At 45.6% G+C, this 20,675-nt stretch overlaps 1 protein-coding gene across 5 annotated transcripts in view; it reads left to right on the top strand.

The window, feature by feature from the left end:
- Nucleotides 1-20,632, top strand: part of LOC115180426 (lysine-specific demethylase 5A) — a 51,035-nt gene extending 30,403 nt beyond the window's left edge. For 4 of the 5 annotated variants that reach the window (XM_029742497.1, XM_029742496.1, XM_029742495.1 and 1 more), the window contains exons 16-29: nt 4,175-4,299; nt 4,451-4,601; nt 4,923-5,043; nt 5,178-5,354; nt 5,504-5,682; nt 6,319-6,475; nt 12,399-12,578; nt 12,899-13,465; nt 13,670-13,828; nt 14,571-14,699; nt 14,989-15,133; nt 15,597-15,817; nt 17,257-17,706; nt 19,112-20,632. In XM_029742497.1, coding sequence (XP_029598357.1) covers nt 4,175-4,299; nt 4,451-4,601; nt 4,923-5,043; nt 5,178-5,354; nt 5,504-5,682; nt 6,319-6,475; nt 12,399-12,578; nt 12,899-13,465; nt 13,670-13,828; nt 14,571-14,699; nt 14,989-15,133; nt 15,597-15,817; nt 17,257-17,706; nt 19,112-19,486 — 3,136 coding nt within the window. In that variant the 3' untranslated portion in view covers nt 19,487-20,632. The remainder of the gene's footprint in view (nt 1-4,174; nt 4,300-4,450; nt 4,602-4,922; nt 5,044-5,177; nt 5,355-5,503; nt 5,683-6,318; nt 6,476-12,398; nt 12,579-12,898; nt 13,466-13,669; nt 13,829-14,570; nt 14,700-14,988; nt 15,134-15,596; nt 15,818-17,256; nt 17,707-19,111) is intronic. The other variant, XM_029742498.1, reaches the window with a different exon arrangement.
- Nucleotides 20,633-20,675: the final 43 nt, after the last annotated feature.

Below are 20,675 nucleotides of genomic sequence, written 5' to 3'. Positions count from 1 at the left end.
CATATCTACAGTACTAAATCCATGTGAATGTTATCGTGTTTGTGTGTCTGTGCCAATTTTGTGTTGCTTCACAGTCCCTGATGTTTCATAAGTAGTTTTTTCTGTTTTTTAATCTAATTTTAATGCTTGCATCAGTTACTTGATGTGGAATAGAGTTCCATGTAGTCATGGCTCTGTAGTACTGTGTGCCTCCCATATTCTGTTCTGGACTTTGGGACTGTGAAGAGACCTCTTGTGGCATGTCTTGTGGGGTATGCATGGGTGTCTGAGCTGTGTGCCAGTAGTTTAGACAGACAGTTCGGTGCATTCAACGTGTCAATACCTCTCATAAATAAAAGTAGTGATGAAGTCAATCTCTCCTCCACTTTCAGCCAGGAGAGATTGACATGCATATTATTAATATTAGCTCTCTGTGTACATCCAAGGGCCAGCCATGCTGCCCTGTTCTGAGCCAATTGCAATTTTCCTAAGTCCTTTTTTGTGGCACCTGACCACATGACTGAACAGTAGTCAAGGTGTGACAAAACTAGGGCCTGTAGGACCTGCCTTGTTGATAGTGTTGTTAAGAAAGGCTGAGCATCGCTTTATTACAGACAGAATTCCCCCCATCTTAGCTACTACTGCATCAATATGTTTTGACCATGACAGTTTACAATCTCGTGTTACTCCAAGCAGATGAATCATCTCAATTTGCTCAATTTCCACATTATTTATTTGAGGTTTATGGTTTAGTGAGTGTTTTGTTCCAAATACAGTACTTTTAGTTTTTCAAATATTTAGGACTAACTTATTCCTTGCCACCCACTCTGAAACTAACTACAGCTCTTAAGTGTTGCAGTCATTTCAGTCGCTGACGTGTTAAGTGTTGAGTCATCCGCATACATAGAAACTCTGGCTTTACTCAGTCAGTAGCATGTCATTAGTAAAAATTGAAAAAGCAAGGGGCCTAAACAGCTACCCTGGAGATTTCCTGATTCTAACTGGATTATACACTGCTCAAAAAAATAAAGGGATCAAATCAAATGTATTTATATAGCCCTTCGTACATCAGCTGATATCTCAAAGTGCTGTACAGAAACCCAGCCTAAAACCCCAAACAGCAAGCAATGCATGTGAAAGAAGCACGGTGGCTAGGAAAAACTCCCTAGGAAAAACTCCCTAGAAAGGCCAAAAACCTACGAAGAAACCTAGAGAGGAACCAGGCTATGAGGGGTGGCCAGTCCTTTTCTGGCTGTGCCGGGTGGATATTATAACAGAACATGGTCAAGATGTTAAAATGTTCATAAATCACCAGCATGGTCAAATAATAATAATCATAGTAGTTGTCGAGGGTGCAACAAGCACGCCCGGTGAACAGGTCAGGGTTCCATAGCCGCAGGCAGAACAGTTGAAACTGGAGCAGCAGCACGGCCAGGTGGACTGGGGACAGCAAGGAGTCATCATGCCAGGTAGTCCTGAGGCATGGTCCTAGAGCTCAGGTCCTCCGAGAGAGGGAGAGAGAGAGAAAGAAAGAAACAATTAGAGAGAGCATATTTAAATTCACACAGGACACCGGATAAGACAAGAGAAATACTCCAGATGTAACAGACTGACCCTAGCCCCCCGACACATAAACTACTGCAGCATAAATACTGGAGACTGAGACAGGAGGGATCAGAAGACACTGTGGCCCCATCCGATGATACCCCCGGACAGGGCCAAACAGGCAGGATATAACCCCACCCACTTTGCCAAAGCACAGCCCCCACACCACTAGCGGGATGTCTCCAACCACCAACTTACCGTCCTAAGACAAGGCCGAGTATAGCCCACAAAGATCTCCGCCACGGCACAACCCAAAGGGGGGGGGCGCCAACCCAGACAGGAAGACCACGTCAGTGACTCAACCCACTCAAGTGATGCACCCCTCCCATGGACGGCATGGAAGAACACCAGTAAGCCAGTGACTCAGCCCCTGTAATAGGGTTAGAGGCAGAGAATCCCAGTGGAGAGAGGGGAACCGTCAAGGCAGAGACAGCAAGGGCGGTTCGTTGCTCCAGCCTTTCCGTTCACCTTCACACTCCTGGGCCAGACTATACTTAATCATAGGACCTACTGAAGAGATAAGTCTTCAGTAAAGACTTAAAGGTTGAGACTGAGTCTGCGTCTCTCACATGGGTAGGCAGACCATTCCATAAAAATGGAGCTCTATAGGAGAAAGCCCTACCTCCAGCCGTTTGCTTAGAAAGTCTAGGGACATTTAGGAGGCCTGCGTCTTGTGACCGTAGCGTACGTGTAGGTATGTACGGCAGGACCAAATCGGAAAGATGGGTAGGAGCAAGCCCACACTTAAACAACACAATGTAACTCCAAGTTAATCACACTTCTGTGAAATCAAACTCTCCACTTAGGAAGCAACACTGATTGACAATACATTTCACGTGCTGTTGTGCAAATGGAATAGACAACAGGTGGAAATTATAGGCAATTAGCAAGACACCCCCAATAAAGGAGTGGTTCTGCAGGTGGTGACCACAGACCTCTTCTCAGTTCCTATGCTTCCTGGCTGATGTTTTGGTCACTTTTGAATGCTGGCGGTGCTTTCACTCTAGTGGTAGCATGAGACGGAGTCTACAACCCACACAAGTGGCTCAGGTAGTGCAGCTCATCCAGGATGGCACATCAATGCGAGCTGTGGCAAGAAGGTTTGCTGTGTCTGTCAGCGTAGTGTCCAGAGCATGGAGGCGCTACCAGGAGGCAGGCCAGTACATCAGGAGACATGGAGGAGGCCGTAGGAGGGCAACAACCCAGCAGCAGGACCGCTACCTCCGCCTTTGTGCAAGGAGGAGTAGGAGGAGCACTGCCAGAGCCCTGCAAAATGACCTCTAGCAGGCCATAAATGTGCATGTGTCTGCTCAAACGGTCAGAAACAGACTCCATGAGGGTGCTCTGAGGGCCCGACGTCCACAGGTGGGGGTTGTGCTTACAGCCCAACACCGTGCAGGACGTTTGTCATTTGCCAGAGAACACCAAGATTGGCAAATTCGCCACTGGCGCCTTGTGCTCTTCACAGATGAAAGCAGGTTCACAATGGGCACATGCGACAGAGTCTGGAGACGCCGTGGAGAATGTTCTGCTGCCTGCAAAATCCTCCAGCATGACCGGTTTGGCGGTGGGTCAGTCATGGTGTAGGGTGGCATTTCTTTGGGGGGCCGCACAGCCCTCCATGTGCTCGCCAGAGGTAGCCTGACTGCCATTAGGTACCGAGATGAGATCCTCAGACCCCTTGTGAGAACATATGCTGGTGCGGTTGGCCCTGGGTTCCTCCTAATGCAAGACAATGCTAGACCTCATGTGGCTGGAGTGTGTCAGCAGTTCCTGCGAGAGGAAGGCATTGATGCTATGGACTGGCCCGCCCGTTCCCCAGACCTGAATCCAATTGAGCACATCTGGGACATCATGTCTCGCTCCATCCACCAACGCCACGTTGCACCACAGACTGTCCAGGACTTGGCGGATGCTTTAGTCCAGGTCTGGGAGGAGATCCCTCAGGAGACCATCCGCCACCTCATCAGGAGCATGCACAGGCGTTGTAGGGAGGTCATACAGGCACGTGGAGGCCACACACACTACTGAGCCTTATTTTGACTTTTTTTAAGGACATTACATCAAAGTTGGATCAGCCTGTAGTGTGGTTTTCCACTTTAATTTTGAGTGTGACTCCAAATCCAAACCTCCATGGGTTGATAAATTGGATTTCCATTGATTATTTTTGTGATTTTTGTTGTCAGCACATTCAACTATGTCAAGAAAAAAGTATTTAATAAGATTATTTCATTCATTCAGATCTAGGATGTGTTATTTTAGTGTTCCCTTTATTTTTTTGAGCAGTGTATTTGATAGGCTTCCATTAAAGAACACCCTCTGTGTTCTATTAGACAAGAAAACTCTTTATCCACATTATAGCAGGGGGTATAAAGCCATAACACAAGTTTTTCCAGCAGCAGACTATGATCGAGAATGTCAAAAGCTGCACTGAAGTCTAACAAGATGTAGTTTCACTGGCCCAGAATAAATCTCATCTCCACTGAAAGTAGTTTTTTAATTTATGAATAGGTTTAATCTGGGTCACTAACCCTATAGCGCAATCAATATTAAATAGGTGCTGATGCTCCTCTGTCTCTTTCTATTCCAGCTACCGGTATGATCTGGAGGAGTTTCCCTCCATGCTGTATGGGGTGAAGTCCAGAGCCCAGTCCTATGACACCTGGGCCAAGCGGGTCACTGAGGCCTTAGCTGCTGACCACAAGAACAAGAAAGGTAGGTGGACTTTCTATACTGTAAAGGCGGAAATACTCGGCACAATATTAGAACAATTGTACTGCGATTCCCCATGCCTCATGTTGCTCTCTCCTCTATTCTTATCTTTCTTTCTCTCCTGTCTGTGTCACTGTCCCTCTCCCTTTGTCAGACCTGATAGAGTTGAAGGTTCTTCTGGAGGATGCAGAGGACAGGAAGTACCCAGAGAACAGTCTGTTCCGTCGGCTCAGAGAAATGGTCAAGGAGGCCGAAACCTGCTCCTCTGTGGCCCAGCTACTGCTCAGCCGCAAGCAGAGACACAGGTCCGTGGAGTACAAGATACACACACACACACACACACACACACACACACTGCTGTTATGTCACACTGAAGTTTATGTCCCTGTTCTCTTCTCCTGAATTGTGTACTTGCACACTCCACACCATGGAATTAAAAACATTGGATCGGTGCAAGCATTCTCCTTTATTGTTTCTACACCAAAGAATCTGTGAGGGAGAGTGTGCTAGTGTGCACTTTGGGAGAAGGGTAGCACATCGGGACATAACCTAAAGCACCATTTTAACGTTTATACCCCTACCTGTGCGTAATAAACCAACTCAAAGTATATCTCTCTGTATTCCAGTACCAGGCAGCGTCCAGAGAGCAGCAGGACTCGTAACAAGCTGACAGTGGAGGAGCTGAAAGTCTTTGTAGAGCAGCTGTTCAAACTGCCCTGTGTCATCGGACAGGCTCGACAGGTCAAAGTAAGTCCCAAACCTAATAGTCACTGGCCATTATTAAGAGATGTACAGTAATTCTCCCCAAACCAGTATTCGTTGATTAGTAATCCTTGATTGTTAGTATATAACACCATATTCTTCATCTCTCCCTCCCCCAGGAGTTACTAGAGAACGTGGAGGACTTCCATGAGAGAGCCCAGGTAGCCCTGGCTGACGAGCTACCTGACTCGTCCAAGCTGCAGGCCCTGCTAGACCTGGGTGGAGGTCTGGATGTGGAACTACCTGAACTGCCCAGGCTCAAACAGGAGCTGCAGCAGGCCCGCTGGCTGGATGAGGTGATGACTGATGATATTATTGTACATTAGTGTAGTGTTTTACCTGTTTTACCATTAGTGTAGTGTTTGTTTGTGTGGTTTCTTCAGCAGTCTAAAATTGTTTTCTGGGAGAGGAATAATATTCAATTGAAACGTTTTGTTATGATTAGGTGCGTATGATGCTGGCAGAGCCCCACCGGGTGACCCTGGAGCTGATGAAGCGGCTGATAGACTCGGGGGTGGGGCTGGCACCACACCATGCTGTGGAGAAGGCCATGACTGAGTTGCAGGAGATACTCACTGTGTCAGAGAGATGGGAGGACAAGGCCCGCGCATGCCTACAGGCCAGGTAAGATGAAGATGCACATTACATACCTATAGGACAGTTCTCATCAGCCTTACAGGCCAGATAAGATGAAGATGCACATTACATACCGATAGGACAGTTCTCTCATCTGCCTTACTGGCCAGGTAATGATGAAGCTCCACATTACATACCTATAGGACAGTTCTCTCATCTGCCTTACAGGCCAGGTAATGAAGAATATGCACATTACATACCTATAGGACAGTTCTCTCATCTGCCTTACAGGCCAGGTAAATGCGAATATGATGAAGATGCACATTACATACCTGTAGGACAGTTCTCTCATCTGCCTTACAGTCCAGGTAATGATGAAGCTGCACATTACATACCTGTAGGACAGTTCTCTCATCTGCCTTACAGGCCAGGTAAATGCAAATTTGATAATGCTGTTCTTAAGTCACCTGCCTATAGCTTTGGTGTCATATGCTTGGGTCGTGTTCAATAGTGTACACCATCGCAAAAATGTTTAACAAATTGGTCTTCTTACTGGACAAGTTCAGGTAGTTTCACTCGGTTTCAAAACGTTTGTGACCCAATTCCTGTTTAGCATATTGCATCAAAGGATGCCTGTGAGATGAATTTCTCTAAATCCATTATTTCTTGTCTCTCCTCCCCCAGGCCTCGGCACAGCATGCTAACCCTGGAGAGCATTGTGGTAGAGGCCAGGAACATCCCGGCCTACCTGCCCAACGTTCTGGCCCTCCGAGAGGCTCTGCACAAGGCCAAGGAGTGGAGTGCCAAGGTGGATGCCATTCAGGTAGTGTCGCGTCACACGGTAATTACTGATGAGTTTAGATTCAATTTGTGATGTGATACAGATGTAGCTACAGTATAGGCAGGCATCTCTAAATATTTGTCTGTGATGCGCTCGGCTCTATTTATACGCAATGGAACGGCTTGCTCATTTGTTAGATGCTTACGTCAGCTAGGTTTCCATCAATTTGTCGAAAGATTTGTAAGCGAGTGGTGCAGCGGTCTAAGTGGCGCAGCGGTCTAAGGAACTGCATTGCAGTGCTTGAGGCGTCACTTCAGCCCTGGGTTCGATCCCAGGCTGTGTCACAGCTGGCCGTGACCGGGAGAACCATGTGGCGGTGCACAATTGGCCCAGCGTCGTTAGGGCAGGGTTTGGCCGCCCGGGATTTCCTTGTCCCATCGCGCTATAGCGTCTGAGTTTGGTCGCCAGCTATACGTTGTTTCCTCCGGGTTATTTATTTATTTATTTATTTCACCTTTATGTAACCAGGTAGTCCAGTTGAGAACAAGTTCTCACTTACAACTGCAACCTGGCCAAGATAAAGCAAAGCAGTGCGACACAAACAACAGAGTTACACATGGAATAAACAAACATACAGTCAATAACACAATAGAAAAAGTATATATACAGTGTGTGCAAATGGCGTAAGGAGGTAAGGCAATAAATAGGCCGTAGTAGCGAAGTAGTATCAAATTTAGCAAATTTACACAGATGATGATGTGAAAGTAGAAATACTGGTGTGCAAAAGAAAAAGTAAATAAAAACAATATGGGGATGAGGTAGGCAGTTGAATGGGCTATTTACAGATGGGCTGTGTACAGCTTGCTGATGCTTAAAGTTAGTGAGGGAGATAAGTCTCCAACTTCAGCGATTATTTTTTTTTAACTTTTTTTTTTTTATTATTCTGCAATTCGTTCCAGTCATTGGCAGCAGAGAACTGGAAGGAAAGGTGGCCAAAGGAGGTGTTGGCTTTGGGGATGACCAGTGAGATATACCTGCTGGAGCGTGTGCTATGGGTTGGTGTTGTTATGGTGACCAGTGAGCTGAGATAAGGCGGAGCTTTACCTAGCAAAGAATTATAGATGACCTGGAGCCAGTGGGTCTGGCGACGAATATGTAGCGAGGGCCAGCCGACGAGAGCATACAGGTCGCAGTGGTGGGTAGTATATGGTGCTTTGGTGACAAAACGGATGGCACTGTGATAGATTGCATCCAGTTTGCTGAGTAGAGTGTTGCAGGCTATTTTGTAAATGACATCGCCGAAGTCGTGGATCGGTAGGATAGTCCGTTATACGAGGGTATGTTTGGCAGCGTGAGTGAAGGAGGCTTTGTTGTGAAACAGGAAGCTGGTTCTAGATTTAATTTTGGATTGGAGATGTTTAATATGAGTCTGGAAGGAGAGTTTACAGTCTAGCCAGACACCTAGGTATTTGTAGTTGTCCACATATTCGAAGTCAGAACCGTCCAGAGTAGTGATGCAAGTCGGGCGGGCGGGTGTGGGCAGCGATCGGTTGAAAAGCATGCGTTTTGTTTTGCTAGCATTTAAGAGCAGTTGGAGGCCACGGAAGGAGTGTTGTATGGCATTGAAGCTCGTCTGGAGGTTAGTTAACACAGTGTCCAAAGAAGGGCCAGATGTATACAGAATGGTGTCGTCTGCGTAGAGGTGGATCAGGGAATCACCCGCAGCAAGAGCGCCATCGTTGATATATAGAGAAAAGAGTCGGCCCGAGAATTGAACCATGTGGTAACCCCATAGAGACTGCCAGAGGTCCGGACAACAGGCCCTCCGATTTGACACACTGAACTCTGAGAAGTAGTTGGTGAACCAGGCAAGGCAGTAATTTGAGAAACCAAGGCTGTTGAGTCTGCCGATAAGAATACAGTGATTGACAGAGTCGAAAGCCTTGGCCAGGTCGATGAAGACGGCTGCACAGTACTGTCTTTTATCGATTATGATATCGCTTAGTACCTTGAGCGTAGCTGAGGTGCACCCGTGACCAGCTCGGAAACCGGATTGCACAGCGGAGAAGGTATGGTGGGATTCGAAATGGTCGGTGATCTGTTTGTTAACTTGGCTTTCGAAGCTTTTAGAAAGGCAGGGCAGGATGGATATATAGGTCTGTAACAGTTTGGGTCTAGTGTCACCCCCTTTGAAGAGGGGGATGACCGCGGCAGCTTTCCGATCTTTAGGGATCTCGGACGATACGAACAGAATGGTAATGGGGTTGCAACAATGGCGGCGGATAATTTTAGAAAGAGAGGGTCCAGATTGTCTAGCCCAGCTGATTTGTACGGGTCCAGGTTTTGCAGCTCTTTCAGAACATCTGCTATCTGGCTGGGGAGGCTTGGGCAAGTAGCTGCGGGGGGTGCGGAGCTATGGGCCGGGGTTGGGGTAGCCAGGAGGAAAGCATGGCCAGCCGTAGAGATGCTTTTTGAAATTCTCGATTATTGTGGATTTATCGGTGGTGACAGTGTTTCCTAGCCTCAGTGCAGTGGGCAGCTGGGAGGAGGTGCTCCTATTCTCCATAGACTTTAGTGTCCCGAACCTTTTTGGAGTTAAAGCTTCAGGATGCAAATTTCTGTTTGAAAAAGCTTGCCTTTGCTTTCCTAACTGACTGCGTGTATTGGTTCCTGACTTTCCTGAAAAGTTGCATATTGAGGGGACTATTCGATGCAGTCCGCCACAGGATGTTTTTGTGCTGGTTGAGGGCAGTCAGGTCTAGAGTGAACCAAGGGCTGTTCTTAGTTCTACATTTTTTGAAAGGGGCATGCTTATTGAAGATGGTGAAGAAATTACTCTTAAAGAACGACCAGGCATCCTCTACGGACGGGATGAGGTCAATATCCTTCCAGGATACCCGGACCAGATCGATTAGAAAGGCCTGCTCGCAGAAATGTTTTAGGGAGCGTTTAACAGTGATGAGGGGTGGTCGTTTCACCGCGGATGCAGGTAATGAGGCTGTGATCGCTGAGATCCTGATTGAAAACAGCAGAAGTGTATTTGGAGGGCAAATTGGTCAGGATAATATCTATGAGGGTGCCCATATTTACGGATTTAGGGTTCTAACTGGTGGGTTCCTTGATGATTTGTGTGAGATTGAGGGCATCTAGCTTAGATTGTAGGACTGCTAGGGTGTTAATTCTTACATCTAGGCGTTCCGCTAGCGGAAGCCCGTTCCGCCAGCGGAACCCCTAGCCAACAGCCAATGGGATCGCATGGCGCGAAATACAAAAACAACTAAAATACCACAATTCAATTTTCTTAAACATACGACTATTTTACACCATTTGAAAGATAAACCTCTCCTGAATCCAACCACGTTGTCCGATTTCAAAAAGGCTTTACAGCGAAAGCAAAACATTAGATTATGTTAGGATACCACCACAGCAAAAAACAACACAGCCATTTTCCAAGCAAGGGTAGCCGTCCAAAAGCACAAAACCAGCTAAAATGATGCACTTACCTTTGACGATCTTCATCAGATGACACTCCTAGGACATTGTTAGACAATACATGCATTTTTTGTTCCATCAAGTTCATATTTATATAAAAAAAAAACATTTTACATTGGCGCGTGACGTTCAGAAAATGTATTCACCCTCAAATTTCCGGTGAATATGCACCATAATTTACAGAAATACTCATCATAAACGTTGACAAAATATATAACAATTAATTAAAGTATAGATTAACTATTCCTTTATGCAACCGCTTTGTCAGATTTCAAAATAACTTTACGGAGAAAGCACTTTGTTCAATATTCTGAGTACTGAGCCCCAAGCTATTCAGTTAGCCGTCCAGCCACGGCATCCACAAAACGCTGAAATATGTTAAAAATATTATCTTACCTTTGCTGATCTTTGGCTGAATGCACTCGGAAGGTCTCCCACTTCCACAAGAAATGTTCATTTGGTCGATGAAGTCCATCATTTATGTCGAAATAAATCCGTTTTGATGGCGCGTCCAGAACACCATTCCAAAATGCATCTATCCACCGTTGACGAAAAGTTATAAAGTTCCCTCAGCGTTTGTAGAAACATGTCAAACCATGTTCACAATCAATCTTTACGGTGTTTTTAACGTAGAATTTCAATAATATTCCAACCGGACAATAGCAGATTCATTACAGAATAAAAATAAAAATGGCTAGCCCTGTGTGAGTGCGCACGAGGTAAGTCAATGACCCCAGCCCCACCACTTACCGTTCCGGGTATTATTCAATCAAATTGCATTGTAGAAGCCTCAAACAAGGTTCTAATGACTGTTGACATCTAGTGGAAGCTAGAGGTCGACCGATTATGATTTTTCAACGCCGATACCGATTGGAGGCCCAAAAAAGACGGTTGAGGTCACCGCATGTGTGGGAGGTGGGACATATGAGGTATCTGAGGCATGTTGAGTGGGACTAGGGGCTCCGCAGTGAACTAAAACAATGATAACTATCCTAAACAACAGTATACAAGGCATATTGACATTAGAGAGAGACATAAAGTGAGGCATAAAGCAATCACAGGTGTTGATTGGGAGAGCTAGCTAAGACAACGGGTAAAACAGCAGCTATTCAACTAAGACAACAACAACAGGTAAAATGGCTAACACACAGGGCCTGAGTTCGAGTCTGGGGCCGACAGATAAACAAAATGGAGTACCGTGATTAATGAACAGTCCAGCAGGCATCAGCTATGTAGCCAAGTGATCATAGGGTCCAGTGAACAGCAATAGATGAAACAGGGAAGCCGCTAGGTAGTCGTTACTACGCTAGCAAGCGGGAGACACGGCATTCAAATAAAGTTAGCAGGCCGGGGCTAGTAGAAGCGTCTGCACCAACGTCTGGCAAAGGCCGGTTGAGGGCACAACGGATAGAATTACGTCAGCAGAACAGTCGTGATGGAACAAGCGAGCAGTGTGTCAAGAAGCAGTGCGTGTTTCGGAGGGCTCATGGCTCTCGACCTTCGCCTCTCCCGAGTCCATACGGGAGTTGCAGCAATTGGACAAGACTGCAACTGCCAATTTGGATATCACGAAATTGGAAATAAAAAATAACATTTTCAAGCGAATAATCTAATATTCACACCAAAAAATATGTACATTTTACCAGCAGAGTTCTCTTTGTTGCGAATTTAAAGCTGTGCTGCTTGACGTAGAACAAATAAAAAGCACGTAACTTTTCCTTTACCGAATAAAAAAAACAGACGTTCGATGTGTTTCCATCCCATTTTTTAACTCTGTCGATGGTTTTGCCGCAAAGTCTGCGATAAACAACAAATGTGCCCAATCTGGTCTTGGCACTTGTGCTCTAGTCAACAGCTCGCAGATAGAGAGCAGAGGGTAGGCTTCATGATGAGATTATGGATAAGAGCAAGATCATTTTTATTTGATAGCCAAGCACCGATCATGTCACCAGCATAAAATTAACCCTCAATATTTATTGGGAAGAAGCAACAAGCTCCTCATCACTGCACTTTCACCACTCTGTGAAGTTCATCATAACTTATTTAGTCTGTAGCCTAATAAACTGTGCAGTGTGAATGCTTTTCCAAGACATACTGGGAGGACCACACAACCATATTATTTACTGCAACATGGGTATACCATCAACAAATCCACATCAAAGCGTTTCCACTGCATTTGTCCTATTTATCTATTTCACCGACAAAACAATTATCCCCAGTTTTTTTTTTCTTCTGTCGACATTTGGAAAGTTTACTGGTGATTTTATACTGTTTCCATCAGGCCTGTCATGATTATTAGATTTTTTTTATCCGACAGGAACTTTACTGCATAAAAATAGTTGGATGGAAACATGGTGGTTGTTACCAGTTAAGTTTGTAATTTATCTTGTCGTCAGAACGTGAATGATGAATGGAAAGGGTGATACTGTGCGATGCATCACTTTTTATTAATTTCCCCCTATGTTTCCCCTGTGTGTTTCACTCCCTCCAGACTGGCAGTAACTATGCATACCTGGAGCAGCTGGAGAGCCTGCTAGCGAGAGGTCGCTCCATCCCCGTCCGGCTGGACCCCCTGCCCCAGGTCGAATCCCAGGTGGCCTCAGCCCGCGCCTGGAGGGAGAGGACCGCACGCACCTTCCTCAAGAAGAACTCCACCTACACCCTGCTACAGGTAAGTCATAATACCCTGGGTTGGACTGTACCTAGGCACTGAGAAGGCATGGATGAGTATGTTGCTGAGATGGTGGTTTGAAATATTTTTTTCCCAACCAAGCAGCTCTTTTCAGACTATGCTGACCCTAGAGTGCAATATGAGATATTTGCTTAAGCTATGTAGAATGGTGCAGAAGTTGGTGAATCACCATTCGCAAATTGTTGTGAATTCCATCTGTCTATACTGTAGGTAGTTTGGAATAGGACCAATATTATCATAGGACTGGTAGTTAGATAGCGTCTTTGCTAATCTCTATTCTTGTGTGTTGTCTGTCTTAGGTCCTTAGTCCACGTGTGGATATTGGTATCTACGGCAACAGCAAGGGCAAACGCAAACGAGTCAAGGAGCTCCTTGAGAAGGAGAGAGGGGGTATGGACCTGGAGGGTCTCAGTGACCTAGACGAGAGTTACGAAGACGCCTGCGACCCGGCCACCGTTGTAGCGGCATTCAAATCCAAGGAGCAGAAAGAGGTTGAGGCCATCCACTCCCTCCGAGCTGCCAACCTGGCTAAGATGGCCATGTCTGACCGTATCGAGGAGGTAAAGTTCTGTCTGTGTCGTAAGACCGCCAGCGGGTTTATGTTGCAGTGTGAACTGTGCAAGGACTGGTTCCACGGAGCCTGCGTGCCGTTACCGAAAACGGGCTCTCAGAAGAAGCTCATGGGCACAGCCGGTTGGCAGAGCAACAGCAAGGAGGCAAAGTTCCTGTGCCCATTGTGCCAGCGCTCGCGTCGCCCGCGTCTGGAGACCATCCTGTCCCTCCTGGTGTCCCTCCAGAAGCTGCCGGTGCGTCTGCCTGAGGGGGAGGCCCTACAGTGCCTGACGGAGAGGGCAATGGGCTGGCAGGTAGGGATGAGTTCAACACCTGTTTTCAGAATCAATTATTTTATGGTTTAAGTTTGGTAGGAGTTTTACCTGCAAAACATGGTAAGAAGTGTATGTGAAAGGGTGAAAAGCCATACATTCTGAATCAAACTAAATCTTGTTTATTTCAACTCTTATCTCTGTTCATTAATGGAATTGATTAATCTAAATCCTCTCTACTTGCAGGACCGTGCCAGGCAGGCCCTGGCTACAGACGAGCTGTCCTCGGCCCTGGCCAAGCTGTCGGTGCTCAGTCAGAGGATGGTAGAACAGGCTGCCCGGGAGAAGACCGAAAAGATTATCAACGCTGAGCTGCAGAAGGCTGCTGCAAACCCTGACCTGCAGGTAAGAGATGAATGGTGCCGTATGGTACTCAGAGCAATGTATAGTGAGTTTGGAGATGCTAACATGGCGTCCAGTGTAAAAAGTTGTCTGTTAACTCTCTATATGTATCTCATGATCAGTCATTCCTCTAAATAAGATGCTTAGGGATAAGGTAAGTCAAGAGATGAACAAACTGAAGTGTTTTTTTTTTTCATGTCCTCCTTCTCTTCCTCCTCATTTGTTCAGTGCATTAGAGAGCGAAAAACAGAAAGATTGGTTCCACGGTAGTGTCGTGTCTCTGACTATGATTAAATTATGACATGCTATTTTATCAAATCGATTACCTAACGTTTAATTGATTACGTGATTGAATTAAACCATGCAACAGTTAAACCATTAATAACCTGGGGCACCACGGAAGCATTCATTTATGTAGAGCGGTTATCTCCTGAATCCACTCTCTTAAAGATCTGAATATCTTTTATATCAATAGCAGTCAATTATTAATCGTCACCTCGATCGGTCTCATTCTGATTGTCGTAAGTACTTGGTTATCTGCATGAACCCTAACTAACAAGTTGAATCAGCAGTACACAAATTGGCTTAATTATTTATTTACTAAATACCTAAATAATCACACAGAATTACGTACACAGGATAGGTATTTATGGGGGGGGTTCATTTCAAGGCAACTTCATGACAGTAGTGATATTACTACTGATGAGAAGTAACAGAATGACTGTGACATCTGTTCTCTCCGTAGGGTCACATCCAGACGTTCCAGCAGGCAGGGTTCAGCAGGGCAGCGTCGCCACGGCAGTCTGTCGACTACGATGATGAGGAGACAGACTCAGACGAGGACATCAGGGAAACATATGGCTACGACATGAAGGTACTGTGGTGTGGCCTATGGAGAATTTTCTCAAACTTCAAGCGTTTTTTAAAATATCAGAAATACCTGTTGAATCAATTAAAATTAAACCATATACTACTGTATATCTGCTAGTTTTCTATAGGCAATGTTTTAGACGGAGTGGTAATGAAGCCAGTAAAACTTTACTATTCAATTTATCTCATGCAAAGACACAGCACTAAGCAAATCCTGCTTTTCTAGCATTGTGTCCTCACCTGCCCCACTTTCTTGCTCGCTCTTTCTCTCGCGCTCCGTGTGTGTGTGTCAGGACCCAGGTGAGGTGAAGCCGTACCTGTTTTGTGATGAGGAGATCCCTGTCAAGTCGGAGGAAGTTGTCAGTCACATGTGGCCCACCACACCCTCTTTCTGTGCTGAACACGCCTACTCCTCTGCCTCCAAGTCCTGCCCTCAGAGTAAGACATGGCTACGCACATCTGTCATACTTAACTGACTTGCCTAGTTTTTTTTAAGAACAAATTCTTATTTACAATGACGGCCTACACCGGCCAAACCCGGACGACCCTGGGCCAATTGTGCGCCGCCCTATGGGACTCCCAATCACAGCCGGTTGTGATACAGCCTGGATTCGAACCAGAGTGTTTGTAGTGACGCCTCTAGCACTGAGATGCAGTACCTTAGACCGCTGCGCCACTCGGGAGCCCCAAAAATAAAGTAGTAACTTCTAAATGTTGCATCCATTAATTTTGCTCTGGAGCATTGTTTCCTAATGTGTATTGCCTTTGGGGCCTTTATTTAGAAACGAGAATCTCAAGGTACTTAACCTTAAACTATACATATAAATGTTGTAGATATTGAAGTGGTAAATGTGTGTTTCATTGGTTGATTGATGACTCCTTCTCACCCTCTACCCTCCAGACCAGAGCACCCCCAGGAAGCAGCCCAGGAAGACGCCCCTGGTGCCCCGCTCCCTCGAGCCCCCTGTGCTGGATCTGTCCCCCCCGGCCAAGGCCCAGCTGGAGGAGCTGATGATGGTGGGGGACCTGCTGGAGGTGTCCCTGGATGAGACCCAGCACATCTGGAGGATTCTGGAGGCCACACACCCTCCCTCTGAGGAGAGGTTCCTACAGGTCATGGAGGTAGGAGAGAGGCACTGGTTTATACACTTATTTTTTTATACAGAACAAAAATATAAACGCAACATGTGAAGTGACAGGTGTGACATATCAAGAAGCTGATTTAAAAAGCATGATCATTACACAGGTGCACCTAGTGCTGGGGACAATAAAAGGCCACTCTATAATGTGTCGTTTTGTCACACATCACAATGCCACAGATGTCTAAAGTTTTGAGGGAGCGTGCAATTGGCATGCTGTCTGCAGGACTGTCCACCAGAGCTGTTGCCAGAGAATTGAATGTTAATTTCTTTACCACAACCAAATAATTTCTGCACAAACTGTCAGAAACTGTCTCAGGGAAGCTCATCTTCGTGCTTGTCGTCCTGACTCCAGTTTGGCCTCATAACCAACTTCAGTGGGCAAATTCTCACCATCGCTGGCCACTGGCATGCTGGAGAAATGTGCTCTTCACTGATGAATCCCGGTTTCAACTGTATTGGGCAGACAGCATGAATGGAGTTGTGTGGGAGAGCGGTTTGCTTTTGTAAACGTTGTGAACAGAGTGCCCCATGGTGGCGATGGGGATATGTTATAGGCAGGCATAAGCTACGGACAATGAACGCAATTGCATTTTTATCAATGTTAATTTGAATGAACAGAGATACCGTGACGAGATCCTTAAAGCCCATTGTCGTGCCATTCATCCGTCACCATAACCTAATGTTTTAGCATGATAATGCACGCCCCCATGTTGCAAGGATTTGTACAAAAATTCTAGAAGCTGAAAATGTCTGTTCTTCCATGGCCTGCATACTCACCAGACATGTCACCCATTGAGCATGTTTGGAATGCTCTGGATCGGCGTGTACAACTGCGTGTTCCAGTTCCCGACAATGTCCAGCAACTTAGCACAGCCGTTGAAGAGGAGTGGGACAACATTCCACAAGCCACAATCAACAGCCTGATCAACACTATGCAAAGATGTCACGCTGCAGGAGGCAAATGGTCACACCAGATACTGACTGGATTTATGATCCACCCCCCTACCTATTGTTTTAAGTATCTGTGACCAACACACATCTGTATTCCCAGACATGTGAAATCCATAGCTTAGGGCCTAATGAATTTATTTCAATTGACTGATTTCCTTATATGAACTGTAACTCAGTAAAATCTTTGAAATTGTTGCATGTTGTGTTTTATATTTTTGTTCAGTGCATGTTATTTTATTTAACCAGGTTGAGCCATTGAGATCAAGGTAGACCTGGCCAAGAGGGCAGCTCCAGTAAAGAAAGTCACTGGCTGAAAACACATGTTAGAATCTGAGCTGAACATGGGTGATACCAAGGCTTGTTTCCTGGATCCTGATTAAGTCTACTTAATGGACTTAAAAGCACTTTCAGTAGAGAGTATTGATTGAACAATTTTGTCTATCCCTCTTTCCTGTCTTCCCTTCCCAGCATGAGGATTCTCAGTTTGAGAAGCCGGTGAAGATCAAGATGAAGGACTCTGAGAAGAAGAGGAAAAGGAAGTTGGAGAGGGCGGAGCACCAGCTTCTCATGGCAGCTGTCTCAGGGGTCGGAGACATGATGCGGTCCCCCAAGTCCTCAAAGGATCCGAAACGGAGCCTCTTAGACCCGCTGGGGAAACCCAAGAAGAAGAAGCTGAAGCCGGATAAGAACCGTGAACTGAAACAGCTGGCCAAGCGCCTGGCTAAAGAGGAGAAGGAAAGGAAGAGGAAGGAGAAAGCTGTGGTCAAGGCTGAGGCTGTCAGGGAGGGACTGGAGAAAAGGAAAGAGAAGAAGATCCTGGATATACCGTCAAAATATGACTGGTCCGGAGCTGAGGACTCCAATGATGAGAACGCTGTCTGTGCGTCCAAGAACTGTATGAGACCCTGCAAGGACAAGGTGAGAGCGACACGAGAAGCATATACACAGCTATTGTGTGTGTATATCAAGCCTTATCTCCAATATACACTACTTGATGCACATTTCAAAATAACTGGAGGGGTGTAAGGAATATGGTCAGAACACCTAGTTGGGGCTATTATTGTGTCTATGGGTACAACCTCAGCCTAGGGATTGACTTCTGCCCTGGTATTCAAATGTCCAATCCAGACTGACTGACTGAGACCTTCCATTTGCCAGCAGAGGGCAGTGCATCTTCTGCAGTTGTTGTCAGACCTTGAATATAGCCTAAGGAGCATTTTTGGACTAGGGGAGAGGGGCTCATTTGAGAGAGGATGTAGCGACTCGTTCTGACAGATGATTTTCATAGATGATTGATAGGTGTGAGGGTTTATTGGTTAACAGGGTGCAACAGAGGTCAGTGAGAGCCTGAGATGGGTTCAGTGTGTGGCCTGAGAGGGTGTCCTTTTTTGACCCAAGTACAAGTAGAGATGCATAGGCAAAATTTCAAATTCAGTCAATGGAATTAGGACCCACATCTTAGTGTCCTTACTAAGGAGTAGGTCCTGTTCTTAGACATTTTGTCATTTTTATTAATGTAATGTTTTCAATTAGTTTGTATATAATTTCTTAAATTAAGATCAACATTTCATTCTACAATTCACCCATAATTTTGGGAAACACTGTTTTTACAAATAAATCACTGGACATTTATGCCAATAAGATGTTTCATTTTTAACTGTTCCACAGCAATTTCCTCTCTTAGTATGTCACAATCACCTTTACAAACAGTAGTGGGAGGTTTTAATACTTTCCTTTAGGAGGTTTAATGATATTAGCGAAAACTGAGTCTCACTTTGTATTTTTGTTTGCTGACTATGATGCAGCGCTAAGTATGCCGAGTTAATATTTGACACTGTGAAGCAAACATCTTTTGAAGTGAGCATCATGGAACAATTGAATATCAACAGCTGATAACAGCACTGGAACACCTTAAAGAGTTACACATAACGTATTAACAGGACAAGCTAGGTGCTGTTGGAAGTGACTGTAAATTAGACACTAAGTCAATGAGTAGCCTAACCACCCTCCCAGTCCTACCCATCCATGTGCTCTCAGAACACATCAGAGGCATGGTGATATCCTCCAGCTTTACAGAACTTTAAGGGGGACTGGATTGGATTAGGCTTAAATGCACCATAATAAAATGCAACAAATATCATGCTTATTATACGTACTTCATGTACATAATGCTATATTCCTTTAAAAAACAAACGCTCTACAAGTATAGTGCTTGTGAATCTGAAGGGCAATGGCCTTTTCTGAGCACTAGCTGATGATATTATATCCTGATTTAAGCAGAATGTGTGATCGCCTGTATGTTTGTCTCTCTTCCCTCTGTCAGGTGGACTGGGTTCAGTGCGACGGCGGCTGTGACGAGTGGTTCCACCAGGTGTGTGTGGGTGTGACCTGCGAGATGGCTGAGGAGGAGGACTACATCTGCATCGACTGCACCCGCAAGTCGTCCATCTTGAGTGGGGCCGTAGTTGGAAGTTTGGGCAGAAGCATGGGCATAGGAGGAGGGGTGACAGCAGTGGTGAAGATGGAGCGTGTTTGTGAGGAGCCGGTGGTGCTGGAAGCGCCAGTCTGCAGCGGGCTAAGCCAGATCTTAATGCCCCCCTCCCACTCCATAATGATGCCCCCTACCCAGACCCAAATGATGCCTCCCTCTATCTCCCTCCCCCAACAGCAGCAGCCGAACCCTCGGGAGAGCAGCTAGCGCAGACCCAGGACAGAGACCACATTCACACAGTCGGCCACCACACACACACACACACACACACACACACACCCGGTAAGCTCGCATCAGACCATTTTGAGTCTGGAAGACCCTGACATGTTCTGTTCCAGACCTGTTCTGACCAACATATTTCGCTAATCTTGATTTAGTGGTAGAGGAGCTTCAAATTAAGGGGTATCCTCAAGACTGGATGATGATACTTCCATGAGAATAATACTACAAAGAAATGAGACTTTAAGCTAAAGGCTTGTGGTCCTGTTTGAGGCGAGAGAGGTATTTTCTGCATCACAGACTGAAACTCCAGATGCCCTTTTTTCCCACTCTCCCTCTTCTCTCATGGGAACCAATTGTTGATGAGGATTTGTTTAGCTCTAATTCAGAACTGTTAAAGAAGGCCTTATAATCCAGAGAACACTGTGTGCACAGAGTATCAGAGCGGTTTTTACTGCACGACTCGGAATGACCATGGGCTGTTTTGTCTGTTTCTTGAGTTTCAGTTTCAGGTCTGTAACGTTCTCTTGTCCCCTCTGATAATTATTTGGAGACAATCTGCCTCAGTCCTACTACAGTCAGAAACTTCAGTACAGTCATCATGAATCTGTAGAGGTGTAAATCTGTGTCCCAAATGACACCTTGTGCCCTATGTAGTGCACTACATGGGCTCTGGTGAAAAGTAGTGCACTATAAAGGGAATAGGGTGCCATTTGGGTTGTAGTGTTACACCTCCACATATTCATGATGACTGTTGGAAGGTAGCCTAGCTTTTTAGAGTGTTGGGCCAGTTAACGGAAGGTCTCTGGTTCAAAACCCCAAAGCTGACTAGGTGAAAAATGTATCGATGTGCCCTTGAGCAATGTACTTAACCCTAATTGATCCAGTAAGTCGATCTGGATAAGACCGTCTGCTAAATGACAAAAATGTATATGTAAAGATTTGGGATGAACATTCAGTATCCTCTCCTCTCTGCCTGGCCCCAAACAATAAGTAACAGCTCCATGTAGGACTAGGAACAATGGTTGTATGTAGTGATACGTATTTATAATGTGTATATAGGTTTTAAGCAATTAAGTGATTGGATGTTGCTGTTTTGTTTTCACACCTTTAATAAACAATTCCTAGTCAAATGAGTAAGGAGGAGCATTTTTTCTTTTATTTTCAATACCATTAT

This window comes from Salmo trutta, chromosome 40, assembly GCF_901001165.1.
Source record: "Salmo trutta chromosome 40, fSalTru1.1, whole genome shotgun sequence".
NCBI classification, from domain to species: domain Eukaryota; kingdom Metazoa; phylum Chordata; class Actinopteri; order Salmoniformes; family Salmonidae; genus Salmo; species Salmo trutta.
The sequence above is the reverse complement of the archived record's forward strand: the minus strand, read 5'-3'. Positions and strand labels throughout refer to the sequence as shown.